The sequence below is a fragment of the Empidonax traillii genome, unplaced genomic scaffold (assembly GCF_003031625.1).
Source record: "Empidonax traillii isolate 1590-97213 ecotype Southwest subspecies unplaced genomic scaffold, ASM303162v1 scaffold726:size354854, whole genome shotgun sequence".
Classification (NCBI taxonomy): Eukaryota; Metazoa; Chordata; class Aves; order Passeriformes; family Tyrannidae; genus Empidonax; species Empidonax traillii.
In genome coordinates this window covers 147,041-169,541 of record NW_020955919.1, presented here as the reverse complement: position 1 = coordinate 169,541, position 22,501 = coordinate 147,041, and the positions used below count along the sequence as shown (strand labels likewise).

The window sequence follows — 22,501 nt, the reverse complement described above, 5'->3', positions numbered from 1 at the left end:
CAACCCAGTTAATTCTATGATATTATGAACACTTGCCTGCCCGTGGGAAGTGGTAAATTAGTTCCTTGTTTTGATTTGCTTCAGTGCACAGCTTTTTCCTTACGTATTGAACTTCCTTTATCTCAACCCATGAGTTTTCTCCCTTTTAACATTCTGTTTCTCTTATCCATCCTTCTGGAAAGAGTGAGTGAGTGGCTGGGTGGTGCTGACCTGCTGGCTGGGGTTAAGACTTCACAGGTAATTTTACAGTACTGGCACACGTGTAATCATGTTTCCAAACAGCAGACTTGAATTCAGTATTTTCTTTTACTTGATGATTCATGTTTTCAGACACACTGTTCACTGTGTAGAAATCACTTCAATAATGAATACTTTCAGCATTGTGCAAATTATTTTTTAATGGTTCATTGTACTGAAGAGCAAGCAAATTCATTTTAATCAAAAATATCTGACAGTATAGTATTGCTTCAGATTCAGCATGCAATTTACAATTTTATTCCTGCTAACAGCATCTATATAAGACAATGCTTTCTTTCCCACTGCAGAAATATCATGTATATATTGTTTACTTATAGGGTAATATTAGTACTTAATTATGTGTGAAGCAGTGACAAAGCTGGGTAATTATGCTGAAAGGACAATGTAATTATCCAGGCACAGCCCTCTTCTCCCTTTGAGGAAAGGAATGGAATAGAAAAACCTGAAAGTTTATAGGCTGACAGCTGTACTTTATCTGCAAGAAATTTCCTCTGTGCTTGGACTCTCTTTAAAGTTATCAAGGGACTTGGCCTTCAGTCTCCTTTTTGCAATGTTGAGATACTTAATCTCCTGCTAAATGAACTAACTGGAGTAACAGAAGTAATCCAGCTGCAGTGGCATGGAGCTGTATTTAGGCTGGCTACTCCATTACATACAATGTACAGGTCTATCACAAGTAGTGGGATTGTAGTTACAGAAATGCAGTGAGTCAGTAAGCAAGATAACTATCTTTTCCTGAGTGCTCCTTCAGCAGAGCTAGGTTTTCACTACCTTCCTTTTTAATTAGAGAATTCATCACTGAGATACGTATTTGGAAATAAATGACATTTAAAAAGGAAATATTGTGTTTAGAACCAATTGTATTTAAATAAAAATATTTTGTTATTTTATCCTTACATGTATCTGAAGCGCTGGCATTCTGGAGCTCTCCTGGAAGGATATCTAAACATGCAGGAGGAAGGCTTCAGGTCACCACCACCATGTGGGACTTTGTCCATTAGAAATCAAATATGCTATCTGTATCCATGTGGAAATAGTTAGAACAATCTAAATAGGAGTTTTATAAGGAAGATTACATGACAGAAACTTTCATGAATCTTATTTAGAATTCCCTTTTTGTCCTGTCACTACGTGCACTTTTTTACCGAGGTAAATAGTGATAGAACAAGGAGGAATGGTTTTAAATTCACAGAGAGTAGGTTTAAATTGTATATTAGGAAGAAATTATTTACTGCAAGGGTGATGAGGCTCTGCAATAGATTGCTCAGACAAGTGATGGATGCCCTATCTCTGGAAGTGTTCAAGGCCAGGCTGAATGGGGCTTGGAGCAAACTGTTCTAGTGGAAGATGTCCCTGCCCATGGCAGGGTTTGGAAGTGGGTTATCTTGAAGGTCCCTTCCAACCCAAACCATTCTATGATTCTATGAATTGTTTTTTCCTCATAATGAGTTCAGAATCAAATTTCCAGTTTATACACACTGGCGAAATAAAATGCATAATTTCACACCTGAAACCTAAGTGAAAAATAAATTGCGCCTGCATCAGTCAGTGCTTCAAATTATCATAAAATAACCACGAACCAGGACTCATTTCCATGTTCTACTTTGCATCGCTTCTGCCACTGAGTAAGAGGGAAAGTGAATTAATTTAATATTGTTCTTCAAAAAAACAGAATTGTTTGGAGTAGCAAGTGAACCTCTGATGTATTTTTAAATCTAACCTAAAAACTGGGAAGAACATTTCAGTGCATTTTTCTTGGATTAGTTTCAGGTGTATATTCCTGGAAGGAGTGTCTCAGTCTGTAGAATTTACTGTTGGTGGCAACTCAGTCCTCATAGATTTTGTCACAGCAGAATCAGTGATGTTTACTAGTTTAGTGAATAAGATCAACCTTATTCTTAAAGAGTAAAATATATCCTTCTTCATTATGCTGAATATATTTGCAAAAATGAAGAAGTCAACAATTAATGAAAGCAAAGTAGAAGTGGCAAAGTCTCTCTCTAAAAGTGTCTGGTTTGTGTCCCAAATTATATTTTCAGCTCCTTTAAACAGATCTTCTTGAGCTGCAAGAATTTGTATTGTGATCATCCCTGTGGGAAATAGGAAGTGTTACACACCAGATTGCCTCCATTGGTAGCTGTGAGAAAAGGAGAAGAGTTCGTGTATTCTCTGATTGTCCTTCAGATGGCAGGAGAGGAGGCTGACTGGTATATTTGCATTTCCGAAATAATGGATCGTGTTCCCTAAGTTTTTTGGATGTTAGTGGTTTTGGACTTCCAGGAGAGAATGATCAGGACTAACTGAAATGTTCAGGTTTATTGGGCAGACATAGGAATGGTCTGCATTTATTGTAGTTCATCACAGAGTTATGTACGTAAAGAACAATACTAAAAATGAGAATGCAATTTGTCCTATGAGACCAAAATATTGTCATATGAAATCTCAGAAGTGTGAACTGAAATCTGACATAATGAACAAATTTCCATGTTGTGCCACACTATGGACAGGTTTGATTTCTCTGTTACTGAAGTCTAGGCAGAAGATGTGGTTTTGTTTCCTGTTCAGGCTGCAAAAGTAAGGATTTCACATTTTGAACTGGAAATAGTGTGTCTTTACTTAGTATGAACCTGCATGCATTTCCTTGCACTTAATTTTTAAGGTAGTATCTTTGATTATTTTTTCTCCAATTTTAATATTGGCATTTCACCTAGATTTTGCTGAGTCTGATGTTTTACTCTTTGATACTAGTTCTTACTTTTGAATGTTTAATTCCTAAAGCAGAAGCAGTAAATTCAATTACATATTAAAATCAAGGATATTTTCTTTTTTTTGATGTTGGCTTAGTTGCTTAGAGCGTGGTGATAATAATGTCAAGGTTGTGGGTTCAATCCCCGTATGGCCATTCACTTAAGAGCTGCACTTGATGATTCTTGTGGGTCCCTTTCAACTCAGAATAACCTGTGAATATCTGTGAATGCAACTGTTAAAATTGTTTTTGTGAGAAGCCTTTCATTTTTATAATATCTTGGTGGTTAAGATTTTTGAGTCAGCCACAAGTCCAAAGAACCATTCTAGGCACTTAGGAAGGAATCAGTACAGTCCTTTCATTAGTTTGTTTTGCCTTTTTTTCATAATGGTCAGCCTTTAGGCATCTGCTTAACTTTGTGCCCAGTGAATACCTTCAGTGAAGCTGCTACAAACTGGTTATTTAAATCTATCCTGTAGGCTGGAAATGTTGTGGCAGTTCCCTCAAACAAACCAACCTCTGGTGTTGCTCCACTGAAATGCTGCTGAAACTACCACGTCACAAATGCTGCCCTCCTCTGCTGCCCAAATTGGACAGGTACCACTTGTGTGAAAGCTTAATAATACTATTTAGATGTCAGTGTAGATTGAGTTTATAAATAATGGGCTTGTAGTGTTCTGTGGTTAAAAGGTAGATGAAAGCACATATCACTTTACTTGAAATCCATACCTGATAGTTTTGAAAACTGCAAGTCTTTTCAGGCAAATTATTTTGATATCCTATTGCCTCTGGATGTTCATATGTAAAGGTGTGCCATAGCTGAGATGGTATTGTTTTCTGGACATAAAGGTTGTGGCCGTAATCTGGCATTCATCAGCTCTCCTGACAGGTTTATGCACATTTGTTTACATTTATAAGACCTAATACATTCTGGACATTTATTGGCCATGAGGATGTTCTGTTTTCTGCATTATTTTTGTATATAGCTTTCAGTTTGACAGAATATTGCTATTGCAACTGCTAGGGAAACTAACTGGTAATAACAGATGCTATTACGAGGCAGTTAAATTGCAAAGGGCCAAGAATTAACAGCTTTGCTATTTATGTGGCACACTAATTTTTCTGCAAAAGGAAATCCGCATTGATGAATAATTTAAATCCCAGTCTCCCTGCAAGTCTATAATCACGTGCCCTACAGAGACTGGAGTACATCTGACTGTGAGCATTGTGCAAAAGATTTGTAGCTCCATGGTGGCAATGCTGCTACGTGTAAATTGCACTTTTAATTTGTCTTCCCATCTGACAGAGCATCTCATTATACTTCAAAAATCTATTCTAAATCATACTTTTTAAATTCTTAGTTGAAGTATATTTGCATAAAAAAGGTGAAGATTAAATAAATTGTTTTAAGTCATATCACCAAATCATTTTAATGAGAACAATCTTTCTTCTTACATTTGGAAAAGAATGTGAATTTTATTCCCACCATGTTTAGCTCCAGTCAGTCAAATCCAGCAATGATTGGATACAATTTTTCACAATACAATCTAGATAGGAAATATGCGATAAGCCCTACTTTGTGCCATGAAATTATGCAGACTCTTTAATAGCTAACTTGTTAACTATCTTGAGGCTGAAAAGCATTTTATGCAAAATCTTATATAAAATGAAAACTAGTTTTTTTCATAAGTAGTGCTGAGCTGAAAATTATTACTTCTTGTTAATCAGATTAAATTGTGAAGGAGTATACACATAAGGTCCTTAGTGCACATTTTCAATAGCAACATTACATTTCTTTCACTCCTTCTTTTTGCCCTATTTGCTCTTTTTTAACTACAGTATTGAAATTAGGAAGCATAATAGCTGGTCTATTTAATGGCACATCATTATCTTCCCATAGCTTAATGCATACTATTCATTCTCTCATATTAATCCATTATATTTATTCCTTCCTAATCTCTGTGCAATGATGTAAGGAATCAGACTTTCACTGTACAAGTGAATAATATTTTTCAGTATTCAGAGATCCCAATTATTATCAGTGACCTGTTAATTTGATGGTTCAGTTGTTGGTAGGATTTCATGTTACTTGGACACTTTCTGTTATAGCTCTTGTTTATTTCTCTGGTCATCAGCTATTGGAGTTAGTACTGTACAGAGCACGGTGCAAAAGCTGTGGATGGGCAGTCTCAAAAATATGTCAAACTTGCTGAAAATAAGAATGATTTTTTAACAACTAATGGACATTTATGTATTGTTTCTGTGTGAATAGGTTTGTATTTATGTGAAACAATTGCATTTAATACTTTCTCTTGTAAAATAAATGGGCCAGGTCCTTTGAGGTAAGGGTAGGTTAAGGAGGTTGTTGGGAGTGTGCACTTTGCTTCTGGCAATTCTTTTCCAGCAGAGCACAGTTTGTGGGCTATAGCTGCTGCTGTAGCCTTGGCTGAGAGCTGCCGTGCCTGGGTGGGATGGCAGCAGCTCGCTTTGCTGGGGGACAGAGCTCTGGGGTCATGTCAGGGCAGACAGGCTGCTCCAGCTCATGTCTCTAGCTGTATTCCTGTGCTATATATGGGTTGGCAAGAAGTGGCTTTACTGTTTTTTTAGTTTTTTTTTTTTTTTTTTTTTTTTTTTTTTTTTTTTTTTTTTTTTTTTTTTTTTTTTTTTTTTTTTTTTTTTTTTTTTTTTTTTTTTTTTTTTTTTTTTTTTAATTGCACACAAGTTATTCTAGAAGACTACTTCACAGTTATTAATGATTGCTGAGGCACAGGGTTTGGGTTCACATCCAGATGTGAACTTCAAAGACTGATGGGAGATATTTGGACCTACATTTCTGACTTATGTCACCTACTGTTCTTTTTCATATTTCTTATTTTCCAAGATAAGTTTATATAAACTCTTCAATTTTAAACCATTCTTTTAGGTCACACTTCATTCTGCAGCACCTATAGATTTAGCCTGGCAGAATGATTTAAAAATTAGTTTTTATTGTATGCCTTTCTGACTTGTATAGCTGTAAAGTGCCCATATTTAAACCTAATAAAAGGATAGATATATAATTAAAGGGCAAATAATAAAGTCCCAAATGGACACCAGTGTTTATTAAGACCTTGTATCTCTCAAGAAGTGAAGGTGTAACCCTAGTCCCACAGAAACTGAAATATTCTGAGTTTTAGATACAAAAAGTTGTCCCAGTGCAGGGTTCTAGGCTAGAGCACTCAACACCTTGCATACTTGGCCTCTAACTGCAAACATGCTCATGAGCTGTTATTCAGTGTGCATACTGAACAGCAATTAGACTTCATAAAGCTATTCAGGCACTTTGGAAAAGAAGTCTCACTACAGTTTTAAAATCAACTTCCACCATCTGCCTGGGAAAAAGCAGTGAGTCGGTTCCTTGTGAACTTGGCAATTAAATATGCTAAAATATTGTAGTAGCAGGATACAACGTTTGCCATACCTATTAAGAACAAAAAATAAAATCCAGCGAAACAACACCAAATCTCAGACAAAGAATTGCCATCTGGTTACCAGGTAAAACAAAACTCTTGATACTCATCAAACACCCTCATTAAGTGATGAATTTTAAAGCAACAGAAGTAAAATTCTGAGTGGAAAAGCAAATTCTCTATTTCAAGTCTTTAAAAAGCTGTAAAATCCATAAGTCCGTATAATACGGACTCTTTTGTTTAGATTGTTTTTTCTGGCTTTTGTTTTTATTTTTTTTTAGAGGACAGCAACAACTGCAGAAATTTTAGCAGTCCTTTGATCTTACAGAGATTAAGGCCTGCACCAGAAGACCAGTGTTCCAGTTATTGGAAAATGACATCACAGCTTTTGCTGGGTGAAATATCATTTCTGCTCTTTACAGTAATAAAGGAAATCTATCAGATATACAATACCTTTTAAGGATAGGTCTGGACTTCAGATATTCTGGAAATGGTGTTGAGGAATAAGCTCGCTTCTAAGTCTCATTTGGGTTTTCAGTTTCTAGAGTCAGTTCCTTGGGGTATTCTATCAATAATAATTTCAGTGGAGAACTCTGTACAGCAGAAGAATGCAGTGAACATAATGCTTTCAAACAAATACACTTCAGTAGCTGGTGTAGGTGTATAGTTCATTGCTGCTGCTCCTACCAGGAGGAGGTAGTTGTCGTAATCATGGGAAAAGAAGAAATCTCTTTCTGGATAAGTAAAGGACTCCAGGAGTGGGTTTCATCTCATCTAGCCTGAAAAAGGCAGATCTGTCTGTCTAGACTAACTTCCTTAATTTCTTTTATAATGAATGGAGGGAAACTTGCAATTCCTGGGATGATTCAGCAGCCCTTAGGTACCTGTGTTAAGCTGCTGTAAACCACCTCTGGAATCTCTCTTTTCCCTTCCATCAAGTCCAAGAGAAGTGTCGACATTTAGATATTTAATCTTTAAAATGTTTTAGTTAGAACAAGTGACTCCCAATTTGTGTGGCTAAAACTGTGTTTTAGTTTTGTTGTCTACTAAAAGCAGACTAGAGAATGGTTGAGGCTGCAGCTGCCTTTCCAGCACTGTGCTTGCGAACTGTTTCCAAATTCACTTTACTGCCTTTTCTTTCCTGGATAATGTTTGGTTGCTATGATTAATAGAGCAAAGATTACTTGTACATAGTTCAACTTGGTGATGTGTCCTTAAGTGTTCTGAACCAGTCTGCCTGAAGGTGTTCTTGCCAATTTTAAGCTACTGCTCCTTTCTGGTGGTGTGACACTCATAATCTTATGTCTCATGGAGAAGAAGATGGGGGAATCTGTTGATAAATGCAGTTTTTCTTCTAGATGTTCAGCCCTTAAAATATTCTACTACAGTCTATGGAGTGCTAGATGTGTCTGCATTTAGAGGTCTGCCTTTCCTCTTACATAACAAATTCTGATGTGATGCGGAGATCCAATCTCTGACCTTGACTTGTGTGGGAGAAAGTGTCAACCTCTGTGGTCAAAATGTTGCAAATCACAGTCAAGTGTGTCAGCTACTGAACTGAATAAGTCCGCTGATAATGTCCCTTGTTTTTCAGAGATTATCTGCATTTTCTTATTTGATTCAGAATTTACTTTGCTGCTCACAATCAGTAACAGCTTTCATACCTTAGAGATGTTTTCTTTAGTGTTTTAGGGATTACACCATGCTTAGCTCTTCAGTTTAGCTGAGCCAAATGTCTTAAAAATACAACTAATAGCATACATAGTATGCAAACATAGTATCAGCCTACTTTAATGAAGACATGCTGAAAATATAGATATTCTAAAATGGACTGCTTCCATGTTGTTGATATACTATGAATAGGAGGTCACAGACATGAAACTCAACTAGATCTGTAATAACCTTTATTAAAAGAGCTACGTCCAGTGGAATTAACTTCCAAGTAATTTTGGGGTGCTTATTTTGAATTTTCAGTGTGTGTCTGCCATATAGGTTCTATGTTGCCCTCTGGGCAATAATTTTTCTCTCATCTCATGAAGTGTTGCAAATTTCATAATAAGGCAACAGGCTTGTAGTCACTGGGTATGTTTTCAGTTTATACTAATAATACTCTGATATTTGATGGCACAATCAAAAGCAAAGTTTCCTAAAACCAAACTGTTCTCTATAAAAGATATATTAATAATTCAGAGAAATTATAAACATATGCATCAACCATTATGGTCCACTCAAAGATTTGTCATAAATACCCTATCTTTGCTCAATTTTAGAATAAAATGAAGTCAAGGTATTTGCATAAAAGTTGAAATGACAGATGTCTTTAATACGTAATGACAGTACTTAGTTATTACCCTGCAGAAATAAAACATCATAGAAGTGATTGTTCTCTTCTTCAAATTGTGAAAATCCAGTATTTTGTCTCAAAATTAAATTTTTCCTGCCAAACAAAAGCTAGGTATGTAGCTGAAGTTTTAACAGGAGAGATATCAGAATTCTGCATGGCATGGTCATCAGAGGTTTACATTACAAGATGTTGACTGATATGAATAAAGTAACTCTTTATTGAGGATTCTTTAAGTCTATAAAGAAAAGTCTCATTTGCTTCATGTCCTGTACGTTCTGGCAGGATCAGTGTTTTACTTTTTTCTGGCTATGATGATCATAAATTCTAAGTCACTCCACCTGGTAATGACGTTGTGGGTACTTTAGGAGGATAGGTATGCATGGCTCAGATTTCTTCTTAAGTCTAACCACTCATCTCACCTTACTTTGATTACTTCTGGGAAGCATAAATCTTTCTTATACTGCTGAAAAAAAATTATAGAGGGCTAAGAAATATAGTTTCTCTCACTTTTTAATGTAATGGCTATTATGAACCTAAACACTTTTTTGTAATCATGCTGAATATTTTTCAAGAATCAGAGTTTGAGGAGACATTAAGTAGATTTTAAATCAGCATTGCACGCCACACCAACTATGTCATAGGCTCATAAATAGAGAGACCAATTATTTTCTTGAATCTTGGATTATAATGACATTTTGTTGTGGTGTTTCTTTTGATGAAATGTAGCTAGGTGATTCTTCTTCTGATGACTGTGAGCTAGGCAGTTACTTTCTACTGATTCTTCTATTAATAGAAAAGTAGTACTTCTGGGAATGTCAATTTGAATAATTTCTAATCATTCTGATTCTTTGATTTTTTGGCATGCCTTATTGAAGATGTAGTTAAGGGATGTTTTTCACACTTTTTTTTTTTTAACCTGTGTAGCTATGACACCTTTTTTTTTAGTACATGAAATATACTGTGCACTTACTTTTAAATTGTATCTCCAAAATTTGCTTTAGCTGTAGCCATCTAATTCATAATCCCAGAGGTGCTCTAGAGTTCTGCAAAAATAGGGGAAACTGAATATGGCATTTTACAGGGACTAGATTTACAGGGACATGGTTGGAGTCCACTGTTTGGGGTACCTTGGTCAAAAATTAGCTGCTAGGACTGAACTATCATTATGGCTTGTAGGAATATTTTATCTCCAGTTGCTAGAATCTAAAGGATAATGTACTGGTGGAGGCAGTGACCACTGCACACTCTGAGGAGGATGTAGATGTAGATATAGATGTAGATATGTACAGGGGAAAGGGAAGAAAATATAAAGTTCTGTAATAACTCAAGATATCATTTAATTTTCATCACAGTTTCATTTGATAAATCCTAAATAAAAGTGTTTTTCTGTTTTGCTGTTACTGAAAGAATATTTTTGGTTTTCATGCATTTTTTGCTTGCATTTAACAAAATATTTGACCAAAAGAAAACATTTCTTTTACTGACAGTATTTCTTTTACTGACAGTATAAAATAAGAAAACAAATCTTAGTCTTCAAAAATTAGAAGAAACAGCTGCTTCTGTACAAAGTTCCTGTAAGACATAGGGCCCATGACTTTAGATCTCTCTTTTTGTCTTGAGTAATTTGATACTGCAGTGAAAGTGTGAATGGCTTGCTCCTAATGCTTTTTTGTCTTATATAAACCATAAAGATTCAGAGGAGCAGTGTCTGCAGTCTGGTGGGTGGGACAGTCACCAGGAAGTGAAATACATATTTTTGATGTTGCAATGAATAATAAAGGTTTCTAGGGGTGGTTTTAGCTAAAGAATCTGAGTACCATACACTACTGCATACTCAAGGGGATATTTTTCTGGAGATGAAGGTTTACATTCCTTTAGCTGCCTTCAGGGACCTGAATGTGGATTTTCCATATGCTGGGTGACTGACTTTTGTTTATTTAGTTTGATTTATTTCTTTGCTTTGCAGAGCTGCCTATGTGACCTCAGTTCAAATTTCTGTATAATTTTTAATCAATGAAACAGTATTTTCTCAGCAAGTGAGCTATAGAACTTCTGCTATAAGTAAACAAATTCCATCCCCCTTCTAATGCATTTTCCAGGTTGAAGAGTTAGTGTATTTTTTAAGTTAGTTTGAACTAAAATTTTCTTCTATAGAAGAAGCAATCTTAATTAATAAACTTTTATTTTAATTTATCTTAGTGGCTTTTTGTTAAAGATACATATTTCTGTGGTAAGCAATTTTCAGTGTAGCATTTCTTAATTCACTTGGGGGCTAATACATCTTGATCTTGAAATTTCAACTTCATTTTTCTCTATGAAATTTCAAAGCTTACATAAAGAAATTATGGGAAAATTCCCCTTTCCAGAATTTGTGACTTGTTTTATGCAAATTATTTACATTCCCAGTTCAGCATTTATATTCATTAGACATGAACAATAGTGATGTAAGTGAATTTGTCATATTTAATATAGCTATTCAGAATGAATTTCTGCACAACATCTATAGATAATTTGAAAAAAGAAACGTAAAATAAATATGTAAACTCCACTGATTATTTCAAAATCAAAAATTTGGCAATACTTGCCAAATCCAATTGTCCAGAAGTTTAGGTTCATCTTTTGCAAATTCTCAAGGCTTTAATACATGGAAATAAATCAACTTGTTGCCTTTAGAAATAACATTTTCTATGAAACTCTGAAGGGTAATTAAAATTGAAGTTCTTGTCTAATTATTGGTCTTTGGGAGCTTTTAGAGAAACGTGAATTATCAAAGACTGAGAGAAACACTGTTCTTACTTCACTGTGCAACAGGGCACTGAATTGGAGGTCCATTGTTAGCAATAACAACTGCAAATTATGCAAGGAGAAATACAAAACCAGAAAACATCCTTTCTTGCTGGGGTGTTGTAGGAAGAGTTTTCACCTTTTATTGGGATGGATTGTGGGAAGCGCAAGGCAGGTAGCTGTTAAAATGAAATAAAACTAACTGATGCAGAAGGAAGTACATGTCAACTTAGACTGTGTTTTTTCTTTTCCAATTACGAAAGCTGTGGTGATTTTCCAAAATTAAAGCAGCATATAATGAACTGCTGATCTCAGTATTATGCATATAGTTTCCTGCAAGTCTGGCAAACACATAATCATTTCCTTTGATGGCGATGGCAGTGGAATATCTATATTTATGACTGAAATGTTATGGAAATATTTTTTTTTTCTTAGAAAGTGGTGTATGTACTGTGTTGTATCTGTGCTCTTGTAATGTTCCTTTATTAAAATTAAGTCATGATTTCATTGAAACATCATTCTAAACTCTTCTATCTCACCATTTATCTTTAGAAGTTTGGGTAATTTTCTGTTGTCTTTCATTTATGGCCCTTCCTATGTTGTAGTAGCTAATTCTATTTCTTACCTAAATAACCCTTTCAAGTCTTGCACATTTAGAGAGTTAGAATGCTCTCTTAAAATAAGAGACACATAAAAAACCTTTCTAAGACAACACTTAAATAATCGTAGTGGACTGTACTGTTCTTTTATGTTGCCAAATTTAGATTGTTACTGGTAGCAAAACAGGCATTACTTGGTCAAGTTCCAAGGCAATTCCAATTAATTATTATAAAATGAAGAATGGGGCCAAAAAGAAAAGGCCTCTCTTTAATCATAAATACTACAAATGCTGGCTGTAACCCCTTATTTAGAAACAAGATACATGAAATTCTAAATACCTTTGTGTCTAATACTGGTACTGTTAATGCAATTGTTATGCAAGTATACTAAAATGTAGCCCTCTTTAATAATCATACACAAATGAAAGTGAATAAATTTTTTTTGTTCCTCTAAGCATGCATAAGAATGCAAATGCAGAATTTTTTTTTAAATAGTTAAACCTTTTGTAAATATGGTAATATCTGAGGATTTTCTGGGCCAAATAAGTATTAGTGGAGTGATCAGGGCAGGTCTTTGCTGGCCAGTGCCTGTCCCACTGCCAGTCAGCAATTTCTTAGGCTTTTCCTTTTGGCCTGTAATTTTGTGTTATTCACCTAAAAGGGTCAACCTACTCATCTCAGAAGTGTTGTTATTGGCAGCTTGGCTACCAGACACAGGGAAAAACTGACAATAATCCGGTGGCTGAGAATGGCAGGTACGGAGCCAGTAAAGAATCCAGTTTGATGGTTTTACTATTAGTTATATTTTCCTTCAACAGTGGAGTTGCTTGTAGATTAGGCCATACTCACTGTGAAAAAAAAGATGGAAAAAAAATTTCTACGCTGAAAGACAAGGTTTTTACTTTTCACAAAAAGGAACAATTCAATTGGTAATTTGAAGTAATTTATTCTGTACTCTATGCTCTAAATTAGGGGGATGTACTGCAGGTAGCTGTTCCCTGACTTTGGTACATAAGCTGTCTTCTCCCTTTGCTGTGGTGTCACAGTGGGAATAATAGCCCTAAAGTGCAGATCCAAACTTGTTTGAGGGCCTCCTGAGTGACAGGTCCCTTTTAACATGCCATTGAGGTTTGCTGAGGATCTGAAAAGGCTTTTCAGATTAATCACAACCAAAAAGACATCTTATTCAAGTATAAAATAATTATAATAATTATCTCCTTCCTCATGAGATTATAGGGCTGCATCTACATTAGCAAACAGTTTATCCCTACAGAAGTGATTTTGTAGACTCAAACTGCTGTTGCTGAGGGCATGATGTCCACATTATATTAATTTAGTGGAGAAGAAGGTTGTTTTTCACTAGCCCTTGTCCCTAGCATCCCTAAACTTTTGGAGTGCATTAAATGCACTCTTGGACTTATCTTCTGTTTTATTTTCATCTAAAAGCAATTAATTTGCTGTGAATCATTCCAGAATCATTCTCTGATGTGATCCAGATCATAATAAATGGAGACAACATGAACATTTGTTTGAAAAGGGAAGATCAGCCCCAAACTGAAATGCCAGCATAAATGCACCTTGTAAGAGTCTCTGATTCAGGGCACTAGAGGACCAACACACTATTTATTGATTCGTTTTGTCATTTCTTCTCCTGTTGTACTCTACCTACAAATTTCAAGCTACATACCATGCAGCAGGAAGCTGTGTATAGACTTTTGAGAAGTACTGGTTATGACTGGCTATTGAATGAGCTCCTGGCCATATTAAAATACCATGGCAAGGCTGGCATAGTACATGCCAAGGAGAGAGTGCATTATTTCTTGAATTATTTCTTGGATGAAAATAGGTCTATATGACTCTTAGATAGCTGCTGCTACCCTTCAAAAGAGGATATTTGAAAAGGGAGTTAGAAATCAATTTGATTTTTGAATGAAGACTGGGTGCTATGTAGATACTTTACCTATCACTAGGCAAATCCTGACCTGACTTGAATTCATTCCTAGCAAGCCATCACAGGAATACTGTAATTTTTTTTTTTTTTCCCAGTCTGAGCTGGTATTAATAATTTCTTACTGTTTCAGAACACTGTCAAGGGAGTACAGACTGAGAGTCGAAATTGTATGGCATATTGGATGATTCTCAAGATAGCATTAGTTATTATAGTCTATGCAAAAGATTAGAGAACATAACAGGGCCAAAACCCCACTAATATTTGATATAACCCTGTGTATAGAGAGAAAAGCCATTTTACTTTTCTATGAAGATTCAGATTTTCTTCATGTACCTGTGTGGGCATACCTCTGCTGAGCAGAAAATGCTTTATCTAAATCCAGACAAATTATATCTACTTCATTTCTTCGTCTGGAAATTCAGTTATCAAAAAATCTGTCAAGTTAGTCTGGCACAAGCTACCCTTGGTAACACTGCTACATTTTATCTTATGTTCTATTTACTTCCCTGTCTATAATTTATCTTTTTTCTTCAAAGCCTTCAAAGCTCTTGCAAACTGAAGAGGTCAGAATATTAGTCTTACACTTGTCCAGATAATTTTCATCCTTGCTATTAAATATGGGCACTTCAGCTGCCATTCTCCGCTAATATTTGATGCTTCCTGTGCCTTGATGGATTTGGAGGTTTATTTCTGCCACCACAGTGGCCTTCATGAAATCACAGTACACCTAGTAATTCAGGTCTCAGTGAGACTTTTTGTTCAAAGCCCACTGCACAGTTATCCTTTTTTTCAGTTAAGCTTTTGATTGGTCAGTAAGATATGAATAAAGAAAATAATCATATGCAGGAGGATCACATGTAAGATATAAGCAAATACTGCTGCCGTGATGATTAAGTGAACAGCTAGTACCCCCTGCAATTTAAAGCTCCCTTAAGCATAGAAACTGGTGGGAGAAATATCTCAAAGTGGCATAATAATATCAGAGGGAATGATGAGACTTGAAACCTAAGTACCCTCTAATACTGAATACTTAACAGTCAAAATTTATTTCACAAGTGTGTAGGACATCACTGGTAGATTATAGATAATAGAATTTCTTGGATGTTTAAATATTCTTAAATATTTAAATATGTAATGTTTTATGTTAGCACTTAAAACCACAATGAATGGCATGTGTAGGTCTAATGCTAGATTATTACTGTTAGTTTTATATTTTCTTAAATACATAGAAGTATAGAATCTAACTCCCCCCAAAATTCATGACATTTTCTTTCTCTGTACTGAGTAACATGTCAGCATCAATGTTCTTCAGGTGAACACTCTCTTGTTGGTCTTAATGAAATGACCAAGAAAGAAATTTAATATATACACAGTTAAATCTGTATTGTTTTAGTTGAAGCTGGCTAGGAGGGCTGTGCATTTCTTCTGTACTCTTTCTTTGCTTTCTTTATTGCTTTCAGTTAGGTGTTGCATTGGAAAATTAATGGAAGTGAAAATTACAATCAACTGTGTCTACAAAGAACTGGGTTAATCTGGAAATGGGAGATTAACACTGATGGCAGTTTAGAGGGAAGACCATTTATCAGTATCATATAAGTTTTCAAGGTGATATCATCACAACCATACATACCCTTTTGGAAGAAATAAGTTTTCTCCATCATCTCTCAGTGTTTCTAGCTGGGAGATGGAATGCAGCTAGGTGGCTTAAGTATATTTTATAGCTCTGATAATTTGAGCATTCATGCTTATCAGATTCTGGAAACAATAATATATATGTAAATTTCACATCCAAGTGCTACGAGACTGTTGGCAAATGTAATTACCTGGCATGTGCATCTGTCTACAGTTTCCCTCTACCGGGAAAATAATTGACGTATGTAAAGAAGAATGTTTTTTAGTTTATTGCATGTTTTCATATATTCCATAACTTTTTATTTTCCAGATACTTGAGACATTTTCTTTTCTTGAAACTGTCTCTTATAAAAGCTTACTCAGTAGTCAGTTTTCAAGAACTCATGTTGTGTACATATATTTCTGGGAAAGCAAGTGCTAAAATTTAAGTATGTGCTTAAGTTACACTGATTTAAATAGAAGACAAGTGTGGGCATGCATATCAATCATATGCTTAAATACTTTTGGCAAGAAGATTTCATTTGCCTCAGTGTCTTAAGTCTTAGTGCAGTAGCCTTTCAAAAGCCCTCTTTATAGCATTAAAGCCTAAAATTCTTCAATCTGCTTCCACTGTTAAACTTCAGCTGAAAGGAACAGTGGCAACATTACTGTACTGGTCTGCCTACGTTGCTTTAACTGTTTCTGAATATTTCTCAGTAGTGGGACTAAGCTCTCTATGGCTACTTATTCTGACTATTGAAAGATCCACATTAGAAAACAACAATTTTTGAAAAAAACCCAACCCAACCACAACGGAAAAACCCAAACAAACAAAACTACCCCCTTTTGCTTTGCATGCAGAGATTTCCTATGTGTCTTCTACCTGAGGTTGGCATGCTTTGCTAGGCCAAATGCCTATTGTCTTTCTTTCCTTGCCAACCTTGATCAAAGAAAGTAGTTTGTGAGAACAGGTCCATGTTTGTCCCTCAGCTTCAAAGAGTGAACTTGTTTTTGTGTCTGTTACAGGTTGTGATGTATGAAGCAGAAAGGAGATTGATTTTCACAAGCTACCTTGCCTCTGAAGTAATGAGAGTGGCAAATTACTTGTTCACTGAGCAAACATGACAGGAATATCACAGAGGGAATTTATATGTATGCAAATGCACAGGGGTCGCGTTGGTGTTACTTTTACAAAGTGACCTTATTCACCAGAGGGGCATTTTTAATATGCACTAGCCTACATAGGATAGGCTAAATAAAACTGCAAATACCTGCATTGTGTGGGATGTAGAAACTAACACACTAATAACTAATGTAAGATTCAACACAGTGCAGAACATAATTTAACTGGCTGCATTATTTCTGTACATGAGACTTGGGGTCTCAAGTGATTTCTACTACTCATTTAGGCTTTCTCTGAAGTAGCAAATAAAATATTTGTCATAAAAAGAAAAGTAAGAGGATGTGGGACTAATTTTCTATCAGGTTTTTGTCTCAAGTGTTTTGTCATGATTCAGTAGGAAATAGGCTTCTGTGTCTCTTTATGAACATTTGCATTCACAGGATGTATGTGTTTGCAAAAGGAAAATGGATCTTACTGACTTAACTGTAATGGAAACAATGAAAGTTTCCACATATGTAAAGCAGGAAAGAATGAATTTTGAACAGCTTCACAGAAGCTCATGTTTGTAAAGAAAAGAAAGATAAGGAGCAACCGAGAAAAACGGACTTACTCCTAGGAAACAGATGAAAATTTTATTTGTATTTAATATTTTAAAGGAAAAATGAAAGTTAGTATTTCCTTACAGGTTTTTTTTCTCCTCAACAATAAAGATTACATGTGTTTGTATTTCACCTAAAATCAGAAAGCAAGGCAATTTAGCCCTGGCCATACAAGATGATTCTTCTCTAATTCTGAACTGTTGCAAAGGTGGCTGATCTCAAGCCCAGAAGCAAAGAGGGAAGAAAGTAGAAACTCAAAAGATTGCAGATGCTACATTGAAAATACACATCTGTGTATGGTATTTTCAGTATAGCCCAATGGTTGGATCACATCTGCTGTTGAGAGGGAGCTGAGAGTGAGGTGGAGTAGTGACAAAGAGAACTTGTGCAACCTAGGAGTATATTCACAGTTTACTGCTCTTGAGCCACAGAGGCCGGGGCAAAGGATTTCTGCTGACATGGCAGCTTGTGAACCTTCTCTGCAGGATCAGTTGTGGTTTCACCCTGAGAAAAAAGTTCCTACAGTGTTTTGTCACTAATCACCAACACAGTCTATTCTTGAGTACAGGATACAGATTGGTGATGGTCTCATGAAGTGTGCTTCAGGGAAAAGGAATCTTAGGGAGGAAAAGCAACAGATCCTATGGATTTATTCCTTTTGTTATAGTGTTAGTGAAGAGCTGGGCACAGCAGAGTCATCTCACACAGCCACTGCCTGTTTGAATTATGTGGGTGACATCTTTTTGTTATATTTTGAATGGATCCCTGAACCAGAAAAGGAGCTATCTTTCTTTTTTCCTTGTCTCAAAGCACATTGAAAATTGAACTCAAACACTGCAACCTTTCATGTCCTCTTCTGTGTGAAAGTGCTGAGAATACCTTGGGTTTATTTCTAATATGCTGGGGTTTGAAATGGAAGGAAATTTTTGTTGCACATAAAGCTTGTATTTTTGTGTAAAATGGATTTTTAAATGTAGGTGTTTCTATAGCATGACTGTTCTCTGTTTTGATCATCTTTGGCTTATGTGGCATTATTGAAGGCTGTATGGATCATAGAGAGGGAGATGTTCTGCAGAAACAAAGAAAAAATAGAAGACAAAAATGTCTCAAAGAGAAAACCACTCAGGTTAATAGTTACAGTTTGTCTGTGGAGCTCTACATCACCTTTAGCAACAGTAGACCTCATTTTAGAGCTCATTTATTCTTACACAGCCAGTTATGTTAGCGTAATAACAGTACTGTAATGGACTCAATTTTATTTCCTGGATGCACTTGCTTGACATGGATCAGGGTTGCAAGAGGCCAATAGTTACGATTCAGAGCTGAGGTCAAATGATATCTAGCTCCGGTGCCTTCTCAGTGCTACATATATATATGGACTGTTTTGCAAATGCACAAAAAATAACCAGCATCAGAGTTTCTGAGCCCAGGTGATAATGCATGCACTCAGATACTGAGCATATCTTATGACCTCTCCTTCATTATTAACTGTTGACCTGCTTTGCTGATGAAGTGCATGCATACCAACTACTCAGCTTCTTGTAGTACAAACCCTTCATTTTTTATTTCTAGGGCTGTATTGCTACAGTGTGGCCCTTGTATGCAGCAGGACTGCTGGGAACAGGGTGCTTCATACCTTGTTTGTGCTTATGCAGCCTCTCGTCTGTCCTTGGATTGACCACTGTGAGCAGACAATGCACACAACCACAGGTCTAGGTCTAGGCAGCATAGTTAGTTTGAAGCTTAACATAATCTTCTAACTTTTTCTGTTTGAGTATGTTATGAATGCTTTATCTCCTAAGATTTTTTTTTTTTCTTCTGCTGATGGCCTCTGAACCATTAGTCTCAAGCTAGAACTGCTACTTGCACTGACTTTTCTGTTAATTATGCCTTTTACGGGACTACTATTAGAAAAAGTTCAGATTTTTGTCCTCCTAAAGGTGAATACCATAAATAACTAGTGCAGAATAATGTAATAGGCTTGTGGTACAAAAACGATGTGTTGTTTTTACAATGATTGGAAAACCTTGCAATGACATTGAGTTCAGATTTTCTATATTAAAGCTGAAACCCTTCCCTTACTTTGCAGAAAACAGTTTATTCTCTCTCAGTACTGGCTTACTCCTCTTGGGTGCGCTGGGCTGTGTGCAAAACTTTCTATCTTCTCTCTGCCATCCATCCTGAGGGGCTGCTGTTCACAGGCAGACAGGTTGGTTTTCTCTCTTTCCCTTGTTGCTCCTATTTTTCCTTATGCATTTTGCATTTTCTGGTGTGCATTTGCTGCCAGTCTCACAACACAGTGAGTGAATCTGGCATCAGCAGAATAGAGGAAGAAACTGTATTAGAGTCAACCTTGCTTTAATGGTGCAAGTCCCACTGGGTTTTGAGCAGTGCTATGTAGGTGAGGAAGAAAGATTTGATTTTAATGAGAGATGACTTGGAACCAGCAGCATAACAGGTGCAGTATGAGAATCCAGAGTGAAAGAGTTAATTCATATTCTTTTCACAGAGATAGCTGTGAAAGAGCATATGCTGAATATGCATTCCAATTTCATTTTATTTTTGTTCTTATTTATAGTGCAAAATAATGTATTTCCCTTTAGCTTTGAGTGTTTCATAAACTTGGAGCTGATGATGAATATGCAGTTTACACTCCAAAGTCACTGGAATCAGTGCAAGACGGCAGAGCTTGGTGTGGTTCACAGCACACTATGACTTCCCCTGTGGTTCTTAATCAGTCAGGCTTTCAGAAGCACATGCACCATCCTACTAGAGTACTTGCGTGCTCCTCTCTCCTTTTGCTATCTGAACCTCTAGGAAACACACTGTAGATGTGTTACTTCTATCAAAGGATGCTGAGTTCTTTGTTGCTTTGAATTCAGGTTTAAAAGGGTTTGGTGCACTTTTCAGTGGGTTCTTAATTCGAGCAATTGTGTTTTCTTGCACAGAGCCTGTGGAAACTTAGAGGTGCTTAACAAGATCTCATCAATCTCCTGGAGAGCAAGATTGGCAGATTTTGGGGAAGTGGTCTGGTTTCAAGCCTGAAAATCATGATTGGAGTTGTGGCATGTGTATTACCTTATCAGCACATGGTGTTCTATTAGAAAGAAATTTGTTCAGAGGAAAGGAATTGTTTTAAAGTAATGGAAAATTATTTGGGACTTTGAACACATTACTGGTTAATTCTGTATTAGAGCAGTCTGCATTTCACAGAGTTGTGGTTGCCCAAGACAGCATTGTTCATGAATAGAGCAAAAGAGATGCGCTTAAATTCCTTTTGGTTTCTTATGAATGTAATAGGAAACAAATGTGCAACCATACTGAAGCAATGCATTTTTTCTACTCAGAAAGGCAACCTAGTTCCACAGCAACAATTTTGTTCAAGTGATCAAATTTGCAGCTTTTCTAGTATAAGTGATTTGAAATAGGCATCATTGTCCTGTTGAGCTATCAGCAGAAACATGATCATTGTGCAGAGCTGTTTCTTAGCCAGCTCCCTAGGGTTCTTCTACAGAGAATGAAGTGAGAGGGATTCATTATTATACCTCTTGCCATTCTCTGCTCAGCTGTAATCTTTAAGCACTGGAACCTACATTCCTGAACTTGTCTTTTCGGCAGGTGGGAGGGAATTTTGACTTTGGAGGAAGTTACTGAAAGATAGTAAAGTCATGTGTTATCTTGTGCTTAAACCACCATGTTGGCTTGCTGTCACAGTGAAAACATCATTGAGCAAGATGAGGGGAGTTGTGTGCAGTTTCTCTTGGTGCAGTAAATCTTTCATTACCCTAAGGTACACAGGAGAGAGGTTAGTGAATCTGCCCTGCTTGAGTTCATGTTTCCAAACTACTCATGTCTTCCCAACACGATTTGTCTGCGGGAGGATTGGCACATGTGCTAGAGGTCTAATCAAATCTGTTAGTGCCTTATTGCTTGTGGGCACAAGTCAAAAAGACCTGCAATCCCAAAAGCTAAAAAGACCACGGAGTGGTCAGAAAGAACCATAGAACCACACTGACCGTGACTGGCCCCAGACACAGTAGTGAAACTGTTCTGTTTATCAAACCTGCTCATAGCTGCATCCATTCATCCTTACTGCCAGCCTTGGAGTCCACTGTGGTTATGAACAATGCTTGTGCCTTGCAAGAAAAGACGATGATGATGTTGAATTTGCTCAGTACTGATCAGGGTGGAGGAATGCTGGCAGACCAGTGAGGAAAGTTATACTGCTGCTCTATTTGGTGTACCTCATTTAGGGCTAAACAGAATTTAAAACTTGAGGGTTGTCAGCCAGACACTTATAAAAACATAGTCAGTTCTCCCTGAATTAAGCCAAAATTGTCTTTTAAAAAAATCTTAAGGTAATATTTATTTTTATGTATGTTTGTTTTCAGGATGAATAAGAGATACTTACAGAAAGCAACAAAAGGAAAACTGCTAATAATAATATTTGTTGTAACCCTGTGGGGGAAATTAGCTTCTGGGGCAAATCATCATAAAGGTAAGAAATTTTTTTATGTTCTATTATACTCTTATATCTGTGGACTCTGTCAACAAATTCAGAAGTGGCTGGTCTGTGTGACCTTTTTCACTTAAATGTGTGTCTTCTGATATTGGTTCACTAATCAATACCAATGAATGAGAGTTCTCAGTAGATAGACTTTTATTAATTTATTGAGAATTGAAGTACCTCGCTGCTATTTTCAGTGTTCTCTGACTTCAGGTAATTTTGTAATGATGGTACAGTTGAAAATATACTAAAAAAAGGGTGGTAAAGTAAAATCTCATAAAATTAGCTAGCAGATATGTGTGCTGCAAATGAATTCCTGGAATGAACCCTAGAAAGAAACAATTTTTAGTAACATTTGTGATGCAACTGTGTGCAGTTATATGTCAAGGTTAACTTCATGGATAGTGAGTGCTGAATGTGATGGTTTCATCACCAAAAAAAGACCACTGCTTTGCAGTGTTGTCTGACTTCTATGCTTCACTCCTAACACTGACCCAGGAGCTCTGATAGCCTGTGACAATGTGAGATTC

At 36.3% G+C, this 22,501-nt stretch overlaps 1 protein-coding gene across 10 annotated transcripts in view; it reads left to right on the top strand.

Annotated features, from left to right (window-relative positions):
• The window catches only part of TAFA2 (TAFA chemokine like family member 2), a 179,704-nt gene that overhangs the window by 101,389 nt on the left and 55,814 nt on the right, over positions 1 to 22,501 (top strand). For all 10 annotated transcript variants that reach the window (XR_003573100.1, XR_003573098.1, XR_003573099.1 and 7 more), the window contains one exon: positions 21,856 to 21,962. Coding sequence is in view for 1 of the 10 variants with exons in the window: in XM_027900432.1 (XP_027756233.1) it covers positions 21,856 to 21,962 (107 nt within the window). In the remaining 9 variants the exon portion in view is untranslated. Of the gene's footprint in view, positions 1 to 21,855; positions 21,963 to 22,501 lie in introns of those variants that run through there.